This window comes from Ostrinia nubilalis, chromosome 13 (assembly GCF_963855985.1).
Source record: "Ostrinia nubilalis chromosome 13, ilOstNubi1.1, whole genome shotgun sequence".
Classification (NCBI taxonomy): domain Eukaryota; kingdom Metazoa; phylum Arthropoda; class Insecta; order Lepidoptera; family Crambidae; genus Ostrinia; species Ostrinia nubilalis.
In genome coordinates this window covers 6,010,074-6,030,934 of record NC_087100.1, presented here as the reverse complement: position 1 = coordinate 6,030,934, position 20,861 = coordinate 6,010,074, and the positions used below count along the sequence as shown (strand labels likewise).

The following is a 20,861-nucleotide window of genomic DNA, read 5'->3' as shown; positions in this document are numbered from 1 at the left end:
CTCTTTATAAAGGTGTAAAAAAGAAAGGTATTCTGTCACGGTGACAAAAAGTCACCCGAGCGCGCAAGCTCTTATTGTTTGTCCCAACCCTGAACAAAATCAATTACGTTCCATTGCGCTGCGCTTGCGCTGGTAATATCGATAATGCGGGACAGCTGCGTGCCAAAAGCAATAAGCGATACTTTGTTTTACAGATGATTCTTTTAACACTGATTTAACAGCTGTTATTAAGCGTTTAAAGTACAATCAGCACACACAGACACATGGCTACAATGTTTGCTTTATTGCAAAGACATAAGATGTCACAGTGTTTAGATAATTATGACCATCTGTAAGTAATATAGAGTGTAAAGTAATTTTAACTAAAATGTAACAATAATATGTACCTAATTTATTTTTTCAAAAATTATAGGCTTCTTTTATTTCTGTTTTTTTTTTCTCTTATTTACCTATTCAAGAAATAATACTTCTAGCTTTTTGAAATTTAATAATACTCGTATAATGTTATCTGACTATGTTTTGATCCAAATTAACATCATGACCTACTTGTACGTACCTACATACTCGTACCTACATATCCCACGCTAGCCAGTCATGACTTGGTTGATTGAAGTCCTTTCATTTGCGCATCACGCATTCGACTTCTGATTTCTTCGTGACGTTTTTATTATTGCCGCCCGTTATTTCTTACGCGTGGATCCCGTTTTACCCCCTTAGGGGTGGATTTTCATAAAATCTTAGCGAATGTCTACATCCTATAAGGAACCTACCTGCCAAAATTCAAGCTTGTAGGTGTTATAGTTTCTGAGAATTCGTGATTAATCACGTTGTGACCAGTAGAATATATACTGGGGCTTACATCAAACGTCATCGCTAGCGACTGCGTAAATTAATAAAAGAATGTACGATGGATTTTACAGCGTCCCTAGCGGATACTTTCAAGAACTAAAATCTTCATAGAGTTTTTTGACGCACTCGCCAGCGAATACGTTCAATTCAAACTCGCATTAAGCCCTCAGCATACATTAAACCCCTTTATGGCCACACACGTAAGGTGTGACGAGCAGCCCGCATTCTTCCTTCATTAGTACCGCATGTATCAATCAGTTTTTGAATTTAATTAAAACAGATGGAAGAAAAATAAATGATGATGCATAATCAAGGGCACATAATACATAATATTGAATCAATATGGGTAATTAAGAAACAATATTCAATGCAGGAATATAGCCACAGTTGTATAAGTAGCACACTCGCACATACACGTTACTAGTACGGTATTTTTACTACAATCCTGTCGAGTTAACTGCGCACCTAGCAGCCGTGATGTCACATCAACGCTCTGGTACCTACGACTGGGCGATCGCGGGGAGGTGTGCGGGTAAGCGAGAGGGAAAGTCGCATTCCAGCGAGGTACGCAGTTAGCATGATCAGGTTGTAATGGCGGTTCTTATTTTTAGCCGTTCATAAATGTATCGAAAAATATTCTTTAAGGGCATCACTACCAACTATCTATAAATTTTCAGTAGCCATTTTCAGCAAGGTAAGGTTAACGTAGCAAGTTTGCAGTTTTAATTTTATAAGGAGGTATTATTATATTACAAAGGTAAGAACGAAGAAATTGATATTGTACCCACATTACTGATGTGTACTTATAGGCTTTAGTCAGGCTTCGATAACAGGCGTCAAAACACTAGTGCATGGCGTCGATATGGCTTCGATTTCACTGTCAAGCGTAACCTTAGCTACCTAAGGTAGACGACAGCAAATACAGTGGCACCTTAAGTAGTTTTAACAAGAGCGATTTTAGCACAACAAAAATGTAAAGTCCGATCTGCTGTTGCTGTACTGTAGTAAACTTTGTAGTTTCCGCAGTTTCTCTAAGAGTCATTGCCTTTGCCAACGGTGAGAGATTTGACCGCACCCATTGACTTTCGATTTTGATGGTAGGGACACAATTTAGTATTTAAGGGCGATCTTAAATTATTATTTTCAATAAGATTTCTGTCAGGAGTAATGAGTCATACTACGAGTATTTTACGTTATGGAACGACCCCGGCACGAAGTTCATATTTTCATTTATTTACACTAATTTACGAGGACCTGTTTATACGTATTGGGTAGTAAGTGCCCTTATCGTGTAAGTTAGTTAGGCCCTTATGGCGGATTTACACTGCGCGGAAATTAGCCGAGTCAAGTCAAAAAAACAGTGGAGTCCCCGATAAAAAAACATTCATATTTCATCCCCATCCCTCTGTTCTTTTGACTTGACTTGGCTAATTTCCGTGCAGTGTAAATGTGCCTTTATAGTTAGTAGGTACCAATTAGAAAATGGATAAAAGCACGTGGATAAACTAGCAGTACCTACGTACTGTTGCAGGTTTTGTACTCATTGAACACAATAACATTAAGTTTTGGTTGGTTTTTATGCCAATTTATCTTAAAATGTTCTACCATTTAGCTTTTTTTCAAACGTTCTTGATTTCTAATAACTTAAATTCGCTCAGGAATAATGTAGCTTTCTACTGGAGAAAAAATTTACAAAATCGGTTTAATTAGTACGTTCCAAAGATACTAACCTACTACAGTAAACCTCACAAACTTAAAACTTTACCTCTTCATCATTTAGTGTACCTAACGAAAAATGAATTAAAAATAAAAACCTTAATGTACTAAAAATTTATTGAATTCTAAAATATTGGACTTTAATTTGTCAATAAATTAAAGAATTATAAGAACATCTTTGACGTTTCAATAGCTTACAACGGAGCTGCAAGTTTTTTGCATTTTAATTTCAAATCATAATAATTCATTATGATTTTGAAATTAATTATGTGTTTTTGTTGGTCATAATGCCTACTTAACGTATCTTATAAATTCATGTTGTTCTAAAAATATCCGCCATAAAAAACTTTGTATCGCATTTAAATTGCTTTAGGTAAAAAACAAAAACGAATGTCTGCACCCACGTTCAAAAGCCATTTTTAGGATGGCAATCGACTTCTATCACTGGAATGTAATGTAACATTTCGATGAAAACAAACTGTCGATCTTAGTTATCATAATTGTAACGAAGTAGTTAGGAAAACTTTGGCAGGTTGAAGCGAACGAATGAAAGAAAGTATGTTAGTTACCAAGTTTTTTTTAGTAAGTCGTGTCTGGAACTACCTATACTGAATCGATTAATCACCAGTATAAAGCTACGTTATTAAAAAGAGGCTTTATCTTTCAAGTGTACGGAGCAGCGAGTAAAAGCTAGTATTACAATATACCTACTCAGTTAGTAGCCACCTTTAAAAGAGGAAGCAGCATAGTGTATAAATATATCACCGTTAGATTCCTTCTAAACCAGTTTATTAAAAACTGGTCACAATAAAGCGTACGAAATTCAAGGTCAGAATAAAATCGAATTGAAAAGAAAAGCTATAAGTATTGTATATTGATTTGTATAATATTAACACAATTAGCTAATTTTATTAATGGGTCATCTAATGTAGAGTGACAAGCCTCGGATTTCTGTATGATTCATAATGACTTGTTCTGTACTTTGCCTCCCCTTTGAAGGCCCCAATTTCATATTCATTAGGAAACACCATTGGAATTCTAAGTATTTTTTTCCATTCCTATACAAAAACGGACCTGTTGTGCTGCTGGAGATTTTATTATAATGACAGTGGTCTTCCTTAGTTCTTTAGATGGCCCAAAACATACTGCTAGCGAAAGCTCACTTCAAAATGAGGTCACGCAAATGCGTAAACTTATAAAACTTTAATTCATTCAAATGCATGATAAAGAATTACTAGATGCTTTCATAGATTTTAACAAACTTTAGCATTGTCGATAAATATTAATAACAAGTAACTAATTAACAGAATTACTGTCGCGTTTTTTCACGAAAAAGTACGTCATACACCTACACATTTACCTACATTCTCTCCTGATCAGTGTGTTTAGGTCAAATCGTAAATATGTAAATTGCATCTACCTCAAAATCAGGTATTTAATTAGTGCCAGCCTACGATAGAATCCAAGGTGCGTATGTTTTACGCTCTACGGTCGCGGACGGAAGTAGCTTTACATGGCTTTCTAATGGTGTAGGTAATAAGGTTGTAAATCGAATGAGATTGCCGCCATGCATTTCGTTTGGTGCACACTTGTGAAAGTGTGCAGTTCGAGAAAGATCCGTGGAAGCTGGAAGTGGAACTCGACGCTTTTATTCGCGCGCCATCGATGTAAAAGTAAATCGATGGATATGGTAAGACCCATATTTACAAATTCAAGAGATTTAAACTGATCTTATGTCTGACTATTTGTACCTCTTCATGTTTTACCGCTTAACTAATTGTGATTTGAGTTGTTAGTTAGGGATGTCACAAAAAAGCATAGGTATTTATGCTTCGATATAAACGTTTAAGTTTAACTTTCTGCGACAAGAAAAACTAACTGTGCTTTTAAAATGCGTTACAGAAGCCTGATCAGGTGAATAAATTTACGTCAGGCAGTAAATTAACTTTTAACTTTTTTGTAGGCTTATTAAGATTAATTTTGTACCTCGTTTACTTAGGACTTTTCCATAATCTTAACTCTTTGGTGAGCACGCAGAATGGGCCACGAGCGTCAAAAGCGGTTTGAATTTATTGCCCCATACGTCTCGCTGCATGAATTTATTATACCTAATACTCATAAATCTATTACTATTTTAAACAACTAATTATGGCTTTATTCTTATGCAGAAGCAGTAAAAGTAAAACTGAAGAAAGGTAGGCTTTTCGATTGTTTTCTTATTCTTTCATAAATCATTTTTATCATATTCGTCATAGAACTTAATATTATGGAAAATGTGACTCTACATAGCAGGCCTTGTGGTCAAAATTTTCAGTTTTCTTTAAAGGCTTGCTTTACATAATGAAAACACCCTAACCATAAAGAATAATGTGCCGATATCTCATCATGTCAGGTAATGCTTTTCAGTAACTTAAGACGTTACTAAGAACTTAAGATGTTACTAAGAACTTAAGATGGAATATGATCCTATAAAATTACGAGTAAAGTAGCTGTAAATGACCGTAATAAGCGCTTTAGTACCTATTATTGATTTAAAGTTAAATGGCGCAAAATATTTCATTTGTCGTTACACACAGTTTACATAACTACGATTAAAACCTTCTAACCAAAAATATGCGAAGAGTAAAATTTATTTTGACGATTCAATAAACATGAACTACAGACAAAATTTATGTGCATAATAATGAATGAATAACATTTTAAATAACACCTAAGCCTCTTGTTTAAGTTCGTTAAGTTTGTCAATAGTGTTATGTTACTTAGTAGTGACTGTAGAACTTACTACATAACAGCTACTACGACCTAATGTACCTAAGTAGGTACGTACTTAGGTACGTCGTAATTTTAATCTATGTTGGGAATGATAATTGGTCGATGCACGCGAGGGTCTGATAATGTGAGAGGAATCAGAGGAAGGACGAACGAGATAATATAAATGCTTTCGAAAGGATGCACCATTGCACTAATAGTGGCGGTGCAACAAAATGTTGGTTTCTTCAGAAAACCAACTAACACTAACTTGTAGAAGTCTGAAACTTTTTGTTTTGATTGTATCCCATTTGTACCATTTAAAAGACAAAACTGATCATAAAAAGTTAGAAAGAAATTCAAAATCTATAACATACAAATGAATCACAAAATGTGTTGGTAAGCGCATAACTCAACAACGCCTGAACCAATTTTATCAATTGTTTTTTTTTAATGTTCGTTGAAGTCTAAGGATGGTTTTTACGGCGAGAAAATTCGAAAAATTTCCGGGAAAACCCCGGGCGAAGACGCGGGCAGAAAGCTAGTAAGTCTATGAAAATAGATAAGTGAAATTAGGAAACATGTTAGAGAATGATCTATTCTTCTATCTAAACTTCTATACTAATATCATAAAGCTGTTTGTTTGTTTAGTTGAACGCGCTAATCTCAGGAACTACTAGTGAAGTAAAAGTAAAGCTATTTCCTAAGTTCAAGATCAAGTTTTCAGTATTTTATAAATAATTTATAGTATGTACCTATCACTTTTATCATAAGTTGTAGTGAGCTATACCGCACCACAGTGAAAGCAGCGCGACCGGAGAGGTTTGTAGACTTGTAGCGATTATAATCGGGCTCGAAAGCGTGGGAGGGCCGGTGCCGGTCGTGCTCTTGAAATTTTACATACATATTTCATTGCTTATTGTTTATAAGCGATTTGCGCCTACGTCAACGGACATACCTACATAACGATGCGGACTGCAAGGGAGTGACTTTCGCAATGTATTGAATTTGCATTCTTATATCTGATTACATACAATTAAAAGATGTATTATATCTATATATGATATAAACGCGGTTCTTCTGTCATGTAAGATTGAGGATTTTAGACTCTATTTTCAGAAAACAAAAAAGATACCGAATTCAGTAGTTAATGAAAATCTTTCAATCATGGCTTTTCGGAGTGCCCTCTTGCTACTGGAAATTGGAATCAACATTCAACTGGAAAACTTGAATTTACATTCCAACTGCATTAATCAAAGTGCTTTACTTACCATACAAATGAAATTGTATCTACGCGTATTTCTAGACTGGAGTTAATTACCATGAGCATAGGTTGTTGTCCTGTAAGGGCTTGGGCGCACTAGTACATTTTTTATTCATAGAAAAACTACTAACTCAAACATGGAGGGAAGTCGAATCTTAACTTCGAACTCCTCCTATGTTCTTCTGATTAATTTCGTTGCGGGTCCAATGACAGTTTAATTTTCCCCCGAGACAAACTTGACCTTCAGGTTTTTATTGGTGGTCAAACTTTAGATCCTGGCTACCTGTGTAGCCAGTTGCAGAGGTGGGAACGAGTCTAGTCCCGTTTATCTCAAAGCTTTTTGTTTCCATTGCTGGACATGAAACCGCCAAGGAGAGCCAAAAGTATGCTCATCAGCTTTTTTATTACTTCCAAATGTTATCGAGGACGTCGGTCAAGCGAATTAGTGATTTACTAAGCTGTTTGGTTTCCAAATTTCCAATCCAAAAATCGTTATATTCGTCTAAATTAAAATGTTGGCCAGTAGACCGTAGAAAGTGACAGTTATAATTTTATGACCCCAATTACAAAGTATAAATATACTGTTTTATACCGTTACCACAGTAGACGTAGACTAGCTTTATATCTACTGTGCCGTTAGGTTCGCTAACCTATGAGTAACAATTCTTGAAACGAAGTGTGTTTGGATGCTTGCCCATACGGATCTCTTAGAGGTTATTTATCAGCCCTTGTAGAGCGCAATGTGAAGAAAGTACTAATAATCTTGGAAAATAAAAATTTTGATACAAACCACGTTTATACAACAATAATAAAAATGTTTCAACACATGAATTCACTATAGCTAGCGAAGCTTTTACTATGACTCCTATAATAGATAAACTTACTTAGACCCGATTCGACCAAACTTTTATCCGAGAATATCTCCTGGCACATTGACAGTTTCAGTATGGGGAATAGTTTATTCTGTGATTAATATTTTTACTCTTGTTTGGTCGAATCCACCCATAACCAGATATCTTTTTCCGCATTGGCTATGTCATCTAGGACTTATTAATCTCAGACTAGTATGAGACGTCAAGGCTTTAATAACTGTGGTGACATTTGGGAAAATTCTGAAAAATCCATCCAGACGATTAAAGTGAATTTCAAAATTTTTAGAGCTCACTTTAGTGACATAAAACGGCACTTCTTAAAAGTAGTTACAAGTATTTCAACAGATTTTGCTCACGATAAAGTATTGAATTTATTGATACAACATTCCTCAGTGTGCCACTAAACCTATGTTTAGGTACGATGTTTATATCCGTAATATACTTACTTAGCTTTGGTTTAGGAGTTAAGCTCAAAGTTCGTGTAAATGTCTCTTACTCAGTATAATTTTTAATAATTAAATAACTGTCTGGCTTTTGTGTTTTACGTTTTTGACATTTTAACTTTCAAAAATATGATATAGGTACCTACCCTTGACTTTTATTAAATTACAATACACTGTATTGGTGACTTGCCCGCTCAAATCATATCTTTTTAAAATATTCTTGCTCAAAGTTGAGGTCGCTTAAATGGGAAATAGGGAAATTAGAATTAATAGGAAACGCTTCTCTTGATAACGAATCATAAAGAAATATTTAAAATGTAGGAAGTTAAAACACAATGTACCGAAGTGGGCAGGTATCATATCAATCCCATAAGAATTCTTATCTCAGCAGTTGCAAACTCACGTATTCTTTTGTTTCTTCTTTTCACTAAAGATTTATTGTCCAGTTTCAATGAATAAAAACATGCAGTCGTAAAGCTGTTCGCACGTTTTTACGATCTGATAAACCAGTAAAGAACCACTAAAGAATAGCTTCTTCACTCCCCTATTTTCACGGATTCAAATATAAATTGTTACTAATATTTTTCGTTTCCGACTAGGTATGTCTATACCTACATACCTACGCCCCATAAACAAAGCTCAGATAGATAATTACATGCGGTTTGAAACTAAATAACGTGATATGTGAACAACAACAAAAATAAATTTCTAGGGCTGTGTTGCATCATCTTATTTTAACTTTAACAAACGTAAAAAAAATCTGTCAATCTCCATACAAAAAACACCGGTTATTGTTATAGTTACCGTCAAAATTAGTTGCACCACCTAACTTTGACCGTAACTATAACGATAACCAGTATTTTTTGTATGAAGTTTGACAGATTTGTGACGTTTGTCAAAGTTTAAGTAAGGTGGTGCAGTGCAACACAGCCTAAGGCTGAGTTGCACAGTTGCACCACCTTACTTAGACGGTGACTATGACTTTGACAGATTTTTGACGTTTGTCAAAGTTAAAGTAAGATGGTGCAACTCAGCCTAAGTCTTCTTCATCAACACATTTGTTTCAGAAATACTTAAGATTGCAAGTTTCTATTATTAGCTTCACAATATATGCAAAATCTCTAGACCTAGGTCAAGAACTTGTTTTGATTGACACGTACTCGTAAACACTAGTCACCTTTTGACATCGTTTACGAGAAAACTTGATTTTGGCACACAAAAGGTAACTTTCACTTACCTACTTTGAACGAAATTAGTCATTAGCACGAGGCTAACGTTTTTTACGGGATATGTTGTATGTAGGGCATGCATTATTCGTTTGATATTGGTATTCGAATATTTCGAATAGTTAAATTTATGGTATTCGAATACTTCGGATAAAACGATTTTTTCGAATACTGCTTTTTTCAATATAATGTAGGTACATTAAAATAAACACTTTTTGTCTATAAATCATTTCAATAAGGATAAATTTTTGCTTATTACAATCGTCTAACTTTAATAACTAGGTACTTGAAAAAAAAATTAAAAATATTAGTTTCTTTCTTGTGTTTAGAAAATAGGAACGTTCATTGAACATCTCAAATGTTTACTAAAGAACCTCATCATCATCTCAGCCATAGGACGTTCACTGCTGAACATAGGCTTCCCCCAATGCTTTCCATGTTACCCGGATGGTAGCGGCCTGCGTCCAGCGCCTTTCTGCTACCTTTATGATGTTGTCGGTCCACCTTGTAGGTGGACGTCCCACGCTGCGTTTTCCGGTACGCGGCCTCCACTCCAGAACCTTGCTGCCCCATCGGCCGTCAGTTCTACGTACTATGTGCCCTGCCCATAGCCACTTCAGCTTGCTAATCCGTCGGGCTAATCAGTCAGTTAATATAAATCAGAAGACTGCGGAGTATAACTTGCCACTATGCTTGGCGTTCGTGGACTATGAGAAAGCCTTCGATTCGATCGAGACTTGGGCAGTGCTACAGTCTCTCCAGCGGTGCCGTATTGACTATCGGTATATCGAGGTGCTGAAGTGCTTGTACAAAAACGCCACCATGTCGCGTCGGTCCGAGTACAGGAGCAGAGCACGAGGGCAATTCCTCTGCAGCGAGGCGTTAGGCAGGGAGATGTTATATCTCCGAAACTGTTCACCACAAAAGAACCTATTAGCTGATAAACCATGTTCAGCTTCGACAGTCGTAGGTGGAATTATAAGTAGAAAATCATAAACACGCTGTAGGTGAATGCTTTTTGGACCGATTGAATCTTTGTATTTCTCCCAAAGTAAAGTAAAAAAAATGTTGAGGAAAATCTCAGACAAATCATAACTTTATTTTTGAAACATCAAACCTAAACAAAACAACTATTTATTTTTATAAAAAATGTTGAAAACTTAAAATTAATAATCCGTGGATCCGCCTATGAAGACTCTCCTGATACATCTGCAGCGGTTCTGCATACTCATAACAAGGGTGTCAATATCCTGTTGTGGGATACTGTCCCAAGTCCTGCTAAGATGCAAGAAAAGCCGGTTTTCATGCACCATATCTTCAGGGAAATTCCTAAGAGCTCTTCTCAATAGGATTTAAGTCAGGGGATTGTGCAGGCCAGGTACACGCACACATAAACACGTTTTCTTCTTTTATTTTACATTATTAACATTGCTTAAGTAGTTTGAGGTCAGATATTTTTACAAGTTTTTAATAGGAAAGGCGTATTCGTATTGTTCGAAAAAACCGAATAATTTTAAAGATGATATTCGAATAATAAATTTGGCGAATATCCGAATAATATGGATATCCGGATATCCGAATTGCATGCCCTAGTTGTATGTCAGAATAATTGTCCTAAATCATAAAAATTTATTGCGTGAAATATTTTTTTAGCAACATTTAATATCTGTTGTTCTCAAGCAAATAACATAAATTAGTCCAGTCAATGAATGCCTTAACGACGGTGTGGAGAGAAATCCGTGGAACACAATTTCTGACCTCGGGACTTTATTTAGCCTAGTTAGGTGGTGAACATAGCAAAAGTCCCCGCCCTTAGCCCTTGAGCCGGCAGGGAGAGGGGGGTTTAAAGGTACCACTTTTCGGTTTTTCGCTTAATCCTCGGAAACTATGCGTCCTAGTGACATGACTACTATGAACCAAAAAAAGCTTATTCAATTTGCTACAGGCGAGACCGTCAAGTTATTCTATATCTTGTATAGTTTTTGCGGCATCTGCTCTAGAAGGTCTGTAAAATTGGAAATTTAATTTTTGTCTTACATGTTCCTATCAGGAGAAAATCGACTAAATCAACATTGAGCAAACACTATAGACATGCGGGAGCATGTTAAGCTTAGTTCCAGGGAGGGGACTGCACCGTGCGTATATTTATACGAACCAATTGGAGCCACTTTTGACTCCTCATCATTCAAAAACTACTGTGCATTAACTCTTCAAATTTGGCTCATGTATTGAGACTTGCAAGATATACATCAGCTTTAAATTTCATAAATATACCTCAAACGGTTATTTAGGTATTGACGTTCAAAAATCGACATTTAGAACACTAAAATCTATCTATCACCTGTGAAATGTTAAAATTTACTGGTTTTTTATTTGTTCCTTTGTATTTACATAACTACCTTTCTGGATGCCAAATTTGAACCTTCGAGGTCATCTGGAAGTGGTTAGAATTTGGTATATAGGTCAGACATGTAGATTTTTGGACGTCAATACCTAAAGAACCGTTTGAGGCATATTTATGAAATTTGAAGCTGATGTTTATCTTACAAGTCTCAACACATGAGCCAAATTTGAAGTGTTAATGCACAGTAGTTTTTGAGTGATGAGGAATCAATAGTGGCTCAAAGTTGTTCGTCTAAATATACGCACGGTGCAGTCCCCTAGCTGGAACTAGGCTTAACATGCTCCCGCATGTCTAGAATGATTGCTCAATGTTGATTTAGTCGATTTTCTCCTGATGGGAACATGTAAGACAAAAATAAAATTTCCAATTTTACAGACCTTCTAGAGCAGATGCCGCGAAAACTATACAATTTATCAAAAAAGTTGACTATCTCACCTGTAGCAAATTGAATAAGCTTTTTTTGGTTCATAGTAGTCATGTCACTAGGACGCATAGTTTCCGAGGATTAAGCGAAAAACCGAAAAGTGGCACCTTTAAACCCGCCTCTCCCCGCCGGCTCAAGGGCTAAGGACGGGGACTTTTGCTATGTTCACCTCCTAACTAGTCTAAATAAAGTCCTGAAGTCAGAAATTGTGTTCTACAGTTTTCCATCTATAATGCTTTATTGACTGGACTAAATGTTATGTTCGCAAATGATGCTTGCTTAAGTGAAGCAGCAAATCGAACGCACAGCGTTGAATACATCTCTGTGAATGGTTCGTGTGTTACGGGCGTTATTGTCTACAGGAAACGATGATATGAGTTTAATCGGAACTTTTAATTATAATGGACGTTAATTAGAGGTGAATTCTGAAAATGACTTTTGAATCAGATTCGGAAGCCAAAAAAGGAGAATCGACGATTTCAATCAACGAAAAATTCGGAGGCAATTGAGGAATATTAAATCTAGATTGTAAGAGGATCTACTTACTTGACAGAGAGGTCAAAATATGAAGGAAATTAAAATTTCCGGTGTAATTACGGAAAATAAACATCTGATAACTATGCAATTGTGTCAGTCGGAATCCGAAGAGTTCACGAAAGTTGACTCTATAGGTTCATTGTACCACCTTGAACTGCAATTTACACGGATATGACTGGCGAATCGAGAGTGAAGAAAAAGCTATTGACATTATTGCCGTTCCTTGTATCTTAATGGGATGTCCAACTACAATTAAAGGGAAATTACAGTCGAAAACTCGTCGAAAGGTGAAGATAAATACGTACTTTATTATGTATCGAAAATGTCACGGTTTTTTTGAGGCGGTGTTCCGTCTTTTGTGCAGCTGATTTATTGAGTCGTTTTAATTTTTTAACAATTTTGTCTGGTTCGGTTAACGTAAAGTGACGGTTTTATTGACTGATGAGATCATGTGGCACCTTCATTATTGTGAGTTAAAAAATTGATTTCGTCTTGATTGGCTATTGATATACTTAATGCAATTTTTTGATTGTTGTCTTTTTATAAATCGTGAATGTCTTAAGTTTATCATGACACGAGTATTTTAAATAAGGCTTTTAGTCCTAGCGTCAGTCATAATCTCTATATTGTGGTATTTATCATTTTGCTTCGGACTGGTTTCAGTTATCAAGATCGTCTGAAAAGTAGAATGATTTTGTGGTTAGGAACTAAGCTGATGCTGCTTTTGATGCTATAACAGAGCCCATAGGTTAATAAATTAAGAAACCAGGGATGTGAACTTACGCAGCCACAAAATGAGTTATGAGTATTAATGAGGTTAGTCAACTGTAGGCCTTCCACATTGAAGTAATATTACCTACTAGCCTTCCATTGATAAAATTTCATAAAGAACAGTCCAGTACAGTATTGTTTACCGCAACCGCTTAAAAATAAAACAACTATCCGGCCAGTGTTCTACTTAAAAATCATGAACGAATCGGTAATAAAAAAGAAATTATTTTTACGTAGCACAACTGTTTATTACGTTTAATATTCATTACAATTTGTATTGAACAATTCCTTGCTAAAGGACCGCAGTCTACAGTAATTACAATAATGTATTCATTTCCATGTTACTGACAGGAGCAATTGGAAATCTACATCTCATGATTATGATATAATAAGGCGTACTTGTCATGTTGATTTGAATATTGATAACATAATTGAGAACATATTTCTTACAATTTATATCCGGCTGTATTAGATGTAATTGTTGTATTAATGATGTTTATTTTGTTTCAGATAAATCAAGATGGATTTGGAATTTCGGAACCTTAGATATACTGTCTCCAGTCCTATCACCAAAGGTGAGTAATATTCGGAAAACAATCGTATATCGTACTGTAGGTAGTCGTAAAATAATTACAAAGTACTTAGTTATTAGTAATTAGTAAAGGCGGTACTAGAAGTACCGCCAAACAAATTTCTTTTCTTCTCAACCCAAAGGTAAACTGGTCGAGAATGCTTTAGTGCATTAAGTTCGCCTTATGTACAAATTTATTTTGGCATTAAAGTTTAAATAAATAAATAAATAAAGTATTTACAGTAAAAAAACATAGCCTGGTTCCTGAATTGAGGTTTCTAGCTTGAGCACGCTTATCTTCTCTACTCAAGGATGAATTTAGTATTAAAAGTTCTTACTTGATTAGAACATGCTAAAGCCAAAAGTCTTAATGCAAAACCGGGCCTATGTATGGCCATTCCACTGAATATGTATTTATCTACACCAAAAAATGATTTCTCATTCAAATTAAAATGCGTCATACATACCTTTTTGTGAAACTTTCCGGTCTTTTGGCCGAATAATGTATTTATAAGTATCATGTTTACACGGCTATAGAATTGAGGCAATTTGCCTCCCATCAATTATAATACTTTGATTCTTTTTTACATGGCTTTACATAAAAACTTCGGCTTATATACCTACGCATCACGAGCTGGTAAGAAAATCGTAGAAGGCGTGATGATAACTACTCGTACCAACACGAAAATACGAATGTAAACACCTCTACATACATCTGCGTTTATATTTAGCGGAGTGTTGGATGAAAATGCCAAAAATGCTACAATGCAGTTTGAAATCAGGACAATTACACAAAAATTATAAGTTCAGTTCTTTTTCTTGGGTAGCTTACACACACCGGTGTCACACGAATGAAATGTAAATGAAATGAGCTCTTTTACTACCTAGAGCTCTTCTACGACAATCATCATCATCATCATCATCATCATCTCAGCCATAGGACGTCCACTGGTGAACTGCATAGGCCTCCCCCAATGCTTTCCATGTTGCCCGGTTGGTAGCGGCCTGCGTCCAGCGCCTTCCTGCTACTTTATGATGTCGTCGGTCCACCTTGTGGACAGACAATATGAAAGGATATTCTATGCATATATGATTGGATCGACACATTGTCTCTCTACAAACCATTTTATCGAATAAAAAATATCCATGATAATGTCGTTGTATTGTTGTTGTCATTTTCATGTTTAATAGAATCGAAGCCAGAACTTTCTACAGTTGAGTTACGATGCCTCTACATCTCTACATAAGTTGGAGAGGTAATTTATATGATTTAAATGTTAGATTGTTTTTATTGAAGCTTTATTGTAATGGTGATGAGTCACACCGGATAAGCAGTAGAGTAGAAGCTGGTATAATTGCCAGGTGTTTAATAGGAAGTTGATTTGTATAGTCCATGTCAAAATAACAAAAACTTTGAGGTTTCGAGCACAGAGGTCACATTAATTAATAAATGCAACCAATCACTTCGTGTAATTATTAAAGTAATTCGTGTAAGGATTTACAGGTTTAAATCCATTAATATGATTGTCCATAGAATTAAGGATTTCGTGCTTTCTGAACGGCACGTTTATACTACGAGTATGACATTAAGGGCTCTAGTTGTTTATACTCGCCAAGAAAGAAGAAAAATATATTTGTTAATGACTGTACCTACACATCTCTGGCATAATTTTCTCATATCTTCAGCCGGGTTCATTATTGAGGATCACGTTCACTGTGCGTGCTGTGCGTAAGAGTGAATTCAATTAGATTTGGCATAGAGCTTTAATTAACATTTTTGGTTCTCCTTTCATGTACCTACGAGTATAAAACAAGAATAGAAATGGTCTCTCACTTACCCCCTTATTAATAAAAAGTTACACCTAGGATGAACACTGGATTAAAATGACATTTCCATACTAAATGACAACTTAAGCCAGAGTTCAACTAAGTAACTTTTATCAATAAAGAGGGTTAGCTTATAAGTTCCGGAATATTATATAAGATCGAACTCTTAATTTTTGGCTTCTCCTAGAGAGTCCTAGATAAATCTCTAGGACCTTTATCTAAGTATAATAATAAAGTTGTTTATTTAAAAGTTTGAGAAGCGACTCTATTCTTTTCTTCTATTCGCTCAGAATAATAATAAAATGGCTATATAGAGGTTAATTAACTATCACCACACAATCTAGATATGAAAGTGAAAGAGGAAAGTAGAAACGGCGACACGTCAAACCACGTCGAGCCAAGTAATCTATTATCACTTAGCGACTACGAAATGTGGACTTAACCTAATGTGTGCTAATAATGTAAACTTTGCCACATTTTCCACAAATATTGCGGTGATCAGGTTGCTTCATGATGGTTGAACGATATTTGTACAAGCATACAGAATAATAAACAAGGTGGACAAACGACCTCATAAAGGTAGCAGGAAGGCTCTGGATGCAGGCCGCTACCAACCGGCCAATAAGTATGGAAATCATTGGGGGAGGCCTATATTCAGCAGTGGACGCGTCCGGACGTCCTATCTGCTATGCTATGACTGAAATGATAATGATGTTTTTCCGAAAGGACTAAGTACATAAAGTAACTAATTTAGACGTTGAAGAATTTTACATATTTATTATTTGTTTCTGTTTAGGTTTAGCTGTTAACATTTACATAGAACTTATAATAGTCAGTCCAAAATGACATATTATCGGACTTGCAGTACAAGTTACAACCGAAACCTAACAAAGGCATTGGCCTTGATTACAACACTCACTCAGTCGCTTCCATTTACTACCAACTTTACAAAACAAACAGCTCTATTCTGTTTGCACTTAGGCACATATTACCATGCACATTCCTTGTGGTTATTTCGAAAATTGATCATGGCACTGATAAAGAAATACTGTTAGAAGCAAAGCAATAAAATGGCTACTGGTAACGAAATTACTATTGCAATTGCAACGCTTCGTTATTACAAGGGCGTATTTGGGTACCTATAATATCAAGAAGTTTTGAACATCCAAAGTGAATGTCTGAGGAATAGGCTTACGCTTTAAATTCTTTGCAGTGAGAAACTCTATTCGAGAAATGAAAAAAATATTAGGTACGAAAATTCTGAGACCCCAGAAAAGACTTACAAAGTCAAAAAAAAAAAATTTAGAATGATAAGTTAGTTATTATGGGTATTATTTTTTTTGACAGAATATTTATCTTATATTATTGGAGCAAAAACCTAAACAAATGCTATGAAGTCCAGAAGTGGAATGACTGTTTAATTTAGTTTAGACTTTAGAGTCGGTTGTCGTGAGTGCTCTCGACCACAAACACCATGAGCATTCAGTGACCCAAATACTTCTATTATCACGACTTGGTGTTAGAAACGTTGCTTTGTTAGTTATTTGGTTGACGTTGACAAAATACATTTTGTAAGACCCAATTAATATTTCTTCCTTCAAATCTTTTATTTCAATCGAAAAGGAGAGAATAATTCGTTACCATTCGTAAGATGTAGAATGCTAAACAATCTGCGAAGACATTATACGAGTAAGTAGAACACAATTTTACATGGTTAAGGACAACAACACAAACTTGTTTATTGATTAAATATGTGTATAAACTAAATTTTCCGAGATAAATGGGTCATTACCCTTTTTTGCGTAAGTTATGCGATTCTTTTTGCATTAAAAGCTTTTTGCTTATGGTTGAATAAGAGATTGACTACCTTCTCGCTGTTTCGATACCCTGAGCTACTTACTCCCTAACGACGATTCTGTATTTTCGACTCTATGAGTATCTTTAGGTGACATTTCGATGAAAGTGAGAGGGGATGGATCCGAAAATAATATCCCTAAATTCCCTAACATTCTTAACTTAATATAATGGAGCTAATTGTTATAGAAACTTTAGCCAAAAACTTATTTTATTGATCCTGAAAGCCTAAGCTATGTAGGTAGTATGTACGACTTTTATAGTTTCTGTGGTAGAGATAGGTATCTAGCAGATAAAGCAACCTTTTTAGATAGGCTCTAAATATAAGATGTGGCTCTTTGTCTATTTTTGTAAAGTAGATATTTATTACCAGACGAGTTTGACATCTCAACAACCGGTTTGACTGTTATTTGCTTAGAATATGGGTAAGTCGGCTACATTAGTGAGATTATGCGGAAGCTGTCACAAAGTAATTTATTCCAAATGTCTCAGTCGACAAACATAGTGTTACAAAAACCACGTTATTAGTCCTGGGAGTCCATTAGGGGCACACACACCTACATGATGTCATTGTATGCAATACTGTAAATTACCAGGTCAAAAAAAGATTACAGATTTCTAGATTACAACTGGTTCTATACCTACCTACTTTAATTTTCTACTTTGCCTTTCTATTTGAGCTTTAATGTCTTGATTTCTAAAACCTGCTCTATCCGCATTTAGATAAATAAATTGGCAGTGTATATGATAAATAAATGCTTGGAATTTAAAGTAGATATTATACTAAATAAAATTGGAGTAGGATATATTATTTTTCTCAGACAAACGGATCAGCCGTCCATTTAAAAACATTCATTAGTATGAACCGGAGCTATAGTAGGTACTCGTATAAAGTTAAGCACAATTTTGTAAGCCCATTTACATTAATATTGCGATACAGTTCTGCGAGCCTAGTGCAATAATTACTTCCTTGTATTGTACCTAGTTTTTTTTAACATTATTTTAAATCCAGAGCTGGTCAATAGCTAGAGCAATAAATAATATACTAGATATTTATTTTTATAAAAAGTAGCTTTATTATTACCACTAAATTGCACTGCTGTGCACTGATTTGAATCTAAATCCATTTGGATGCGCTAACTTTTATTAAATTACTAAAGTATGAAGACATTTGTAACATTTTAGAACCCGATGTCTCTCGCAATTTTAATATTGTGACACACAAATCTAGGTATTCAGTAGAACACTATCACTTACACGATGTGAAATTATTTTTTTAGAACGATTGCGAGTTGTCATAGGTAGGCACTCTGCAATACTGCTGTGAAAATAGTAAGTAGGTAAATGTATAATAATATTATGGAAGAGATTGTTAAGAGCATTCCCATGTTATTGAAGAATGCCTGAAGAAATATGATACATTTAATTGAGATTGTATTCTTAAGTTCTCGTGTGTCGCTGAAAATGACAACAGAAAGGACGATCAAAATACCTACTTCAACTTTTAGTCATCAGATCAATAGATCGATTGTTTCAATCATGTATCAAACATGTTTGTTTAACAATGTACATTCATGTACATATTATGCGCAAATATATTGCAGGATGCTTTCCAGTATGGAACTGAAACAGGAGATCGATGAACTCAAAGAGATAGGCTGAAAGGATCTAATGAAAATCGGGATTCATTGTATTTGGCGCTCGTGGCTCTACCTACGTCTATAACAAGATTGAAATTGATGATAGAGATAGTTTGTGATCCAGAGAATAACAAAGAATAGGTTATATCCCGGTTTTTAAAGGAAAGCTTGCGTAAGTTTTAGTTGATAGACTAAATTACACGCAGGGGAAACCGCGGGTGAAAGTTAGTAATTAATCAAAATGACGCTAAGTACCTATTGCTTTTGTATCAGTTGTAAAAACAATAACATACTACTCGTATACTAGTAGATATAACATTGTAGACCGGTCATAACATTATGAATAACATCAGCGGGGAAGATACCACTGTTATCTTTTGGTTCCAAGGCCGCTGCACTTTGGCGCTCAATTGGCTGTACTTTTATCATTTTTCATGGAACATTGTAACTCATAATCTATTTTATTACGTTCATCAATCAAAATACTCTCGTACGTACTTTGACTTAGGTTATGGTAAAAAATAATTAAACACCTGAAAGCACTTATGGCTTTTATCGCAAAATTGCCAAAATGGTCACGTCTCTGAGACGTTCTATTCAAGGAAGAAGAAACATATGAATTACCTCATATGAGAAGGAAGTCTTCCAGGTGAGAAGGTAGCACAAAGGATTCATATCTATAAATCTTTCTTAAACGCCCACAATGATTTAAAAGCTGAAAAGCTTGTAAACTCGTCAGATAAAACTTTATTTTAAATTTTTATCTGACGTTCTCGTTTACGTAAAAGCAAGCCACAAATGCAGGCGTCGTTTGTTCAAATAACTTTTATAATAAATCAGCTTTGTCCACTTAAATCTCGGCTAATATAGTAAGCAATAAATAAACTTATTTAGTACTAGCGGCCGCCCGCGACTTCGTACGCGTGGATCCCGTTTTACCCCCTTCATCTATCTTACGCCGTTTAGATTTTTTGATACCAATGTTTTTCCCGCTAACTCCCGTTCCTGTGGGAATTTTGCAATATCCTGTTGTAACTAAGCTTTGAGTTTACTAAGGTACCTGCATGCCAAATTTCAAGCGTCTAACTTAAGAGCCATTTCACAAAAATATTCCGCGCGAATTTAGCTACAAACTGTCAACGCAAAGACAAAAGAGTAAAAAGAACGCCGAAATGGACAAAAAAATCTTGAGCCGTGACCTTATTAATAAGTTATTAATTTTTAGGTAGAATAAGGTATTAAAACATGAATAATTAATATAAAATTTTAATAGAGTTTAGGTATTTAGTCTTTCAAAGATTTTTATATTTCGATTAATAAATGAAACACGTATAGGTATAATATGTAAAATATATATTATAGCCCGACCAGGAACATAAAAAGCCTCGCCATGTTGCGGAAAACTAATGGTACTAATTTTTTTTAATGGCAACAGTAACTGAAAACTTCATTGACATGTCACCTTGCATGTCAATAATAAACTGTCTATTGCTGTCAAAGTGTAAACAAACTTTATTTTAAATGTGTGCAATGGATTTGGGAATTAAAGTGCTAAAAACTTTTTATAGTCGTGAAAGAAAACTGGTTCACAAAGTGTTAAATTATTTGTCTAAGAGAAGTACTAAGGGTTCGGACAATATTTTCATTGAATAATGTTTCCGACAAAGGTTGTCAAATTGACTGACATGTTTATCGTATAGTATAGTCCACTATGA

The 20,861-nt window shown here is 35.2% G+C and overlaps 1 protein-coding gene across 2 annotated transcripts in view; it reads left to right on the top strand.

Moving 5' to 3' along the window:
• The window catches only part of LOC135077448 (ATP-binding cassette sub-family G member 4), a 133,114-nt gene that overhangs the window by 87,343 nt on the left and 24,910 nt on the right, over positions 1 to 20,861 (top strand). Inside the window, exon 2 of one of the 2 annotated variants that reach the window (XM_063971997.1) lies at positions 13,763 to 13,829. In XM_063971997.1, coding sequence (XP_063828067.1) covers positions 13,775 to 13,829 — 55 coding nt within the window. In that variant the 5' untranslated portion in view covers positions 13,763 to 13,774. The remainder of the gene's footprint in view (positions 1 to 13,762; positions 13,830 to 20,861) is intronic. The other variant, XM_063971996.1, reaches the window with a different exon arrangement.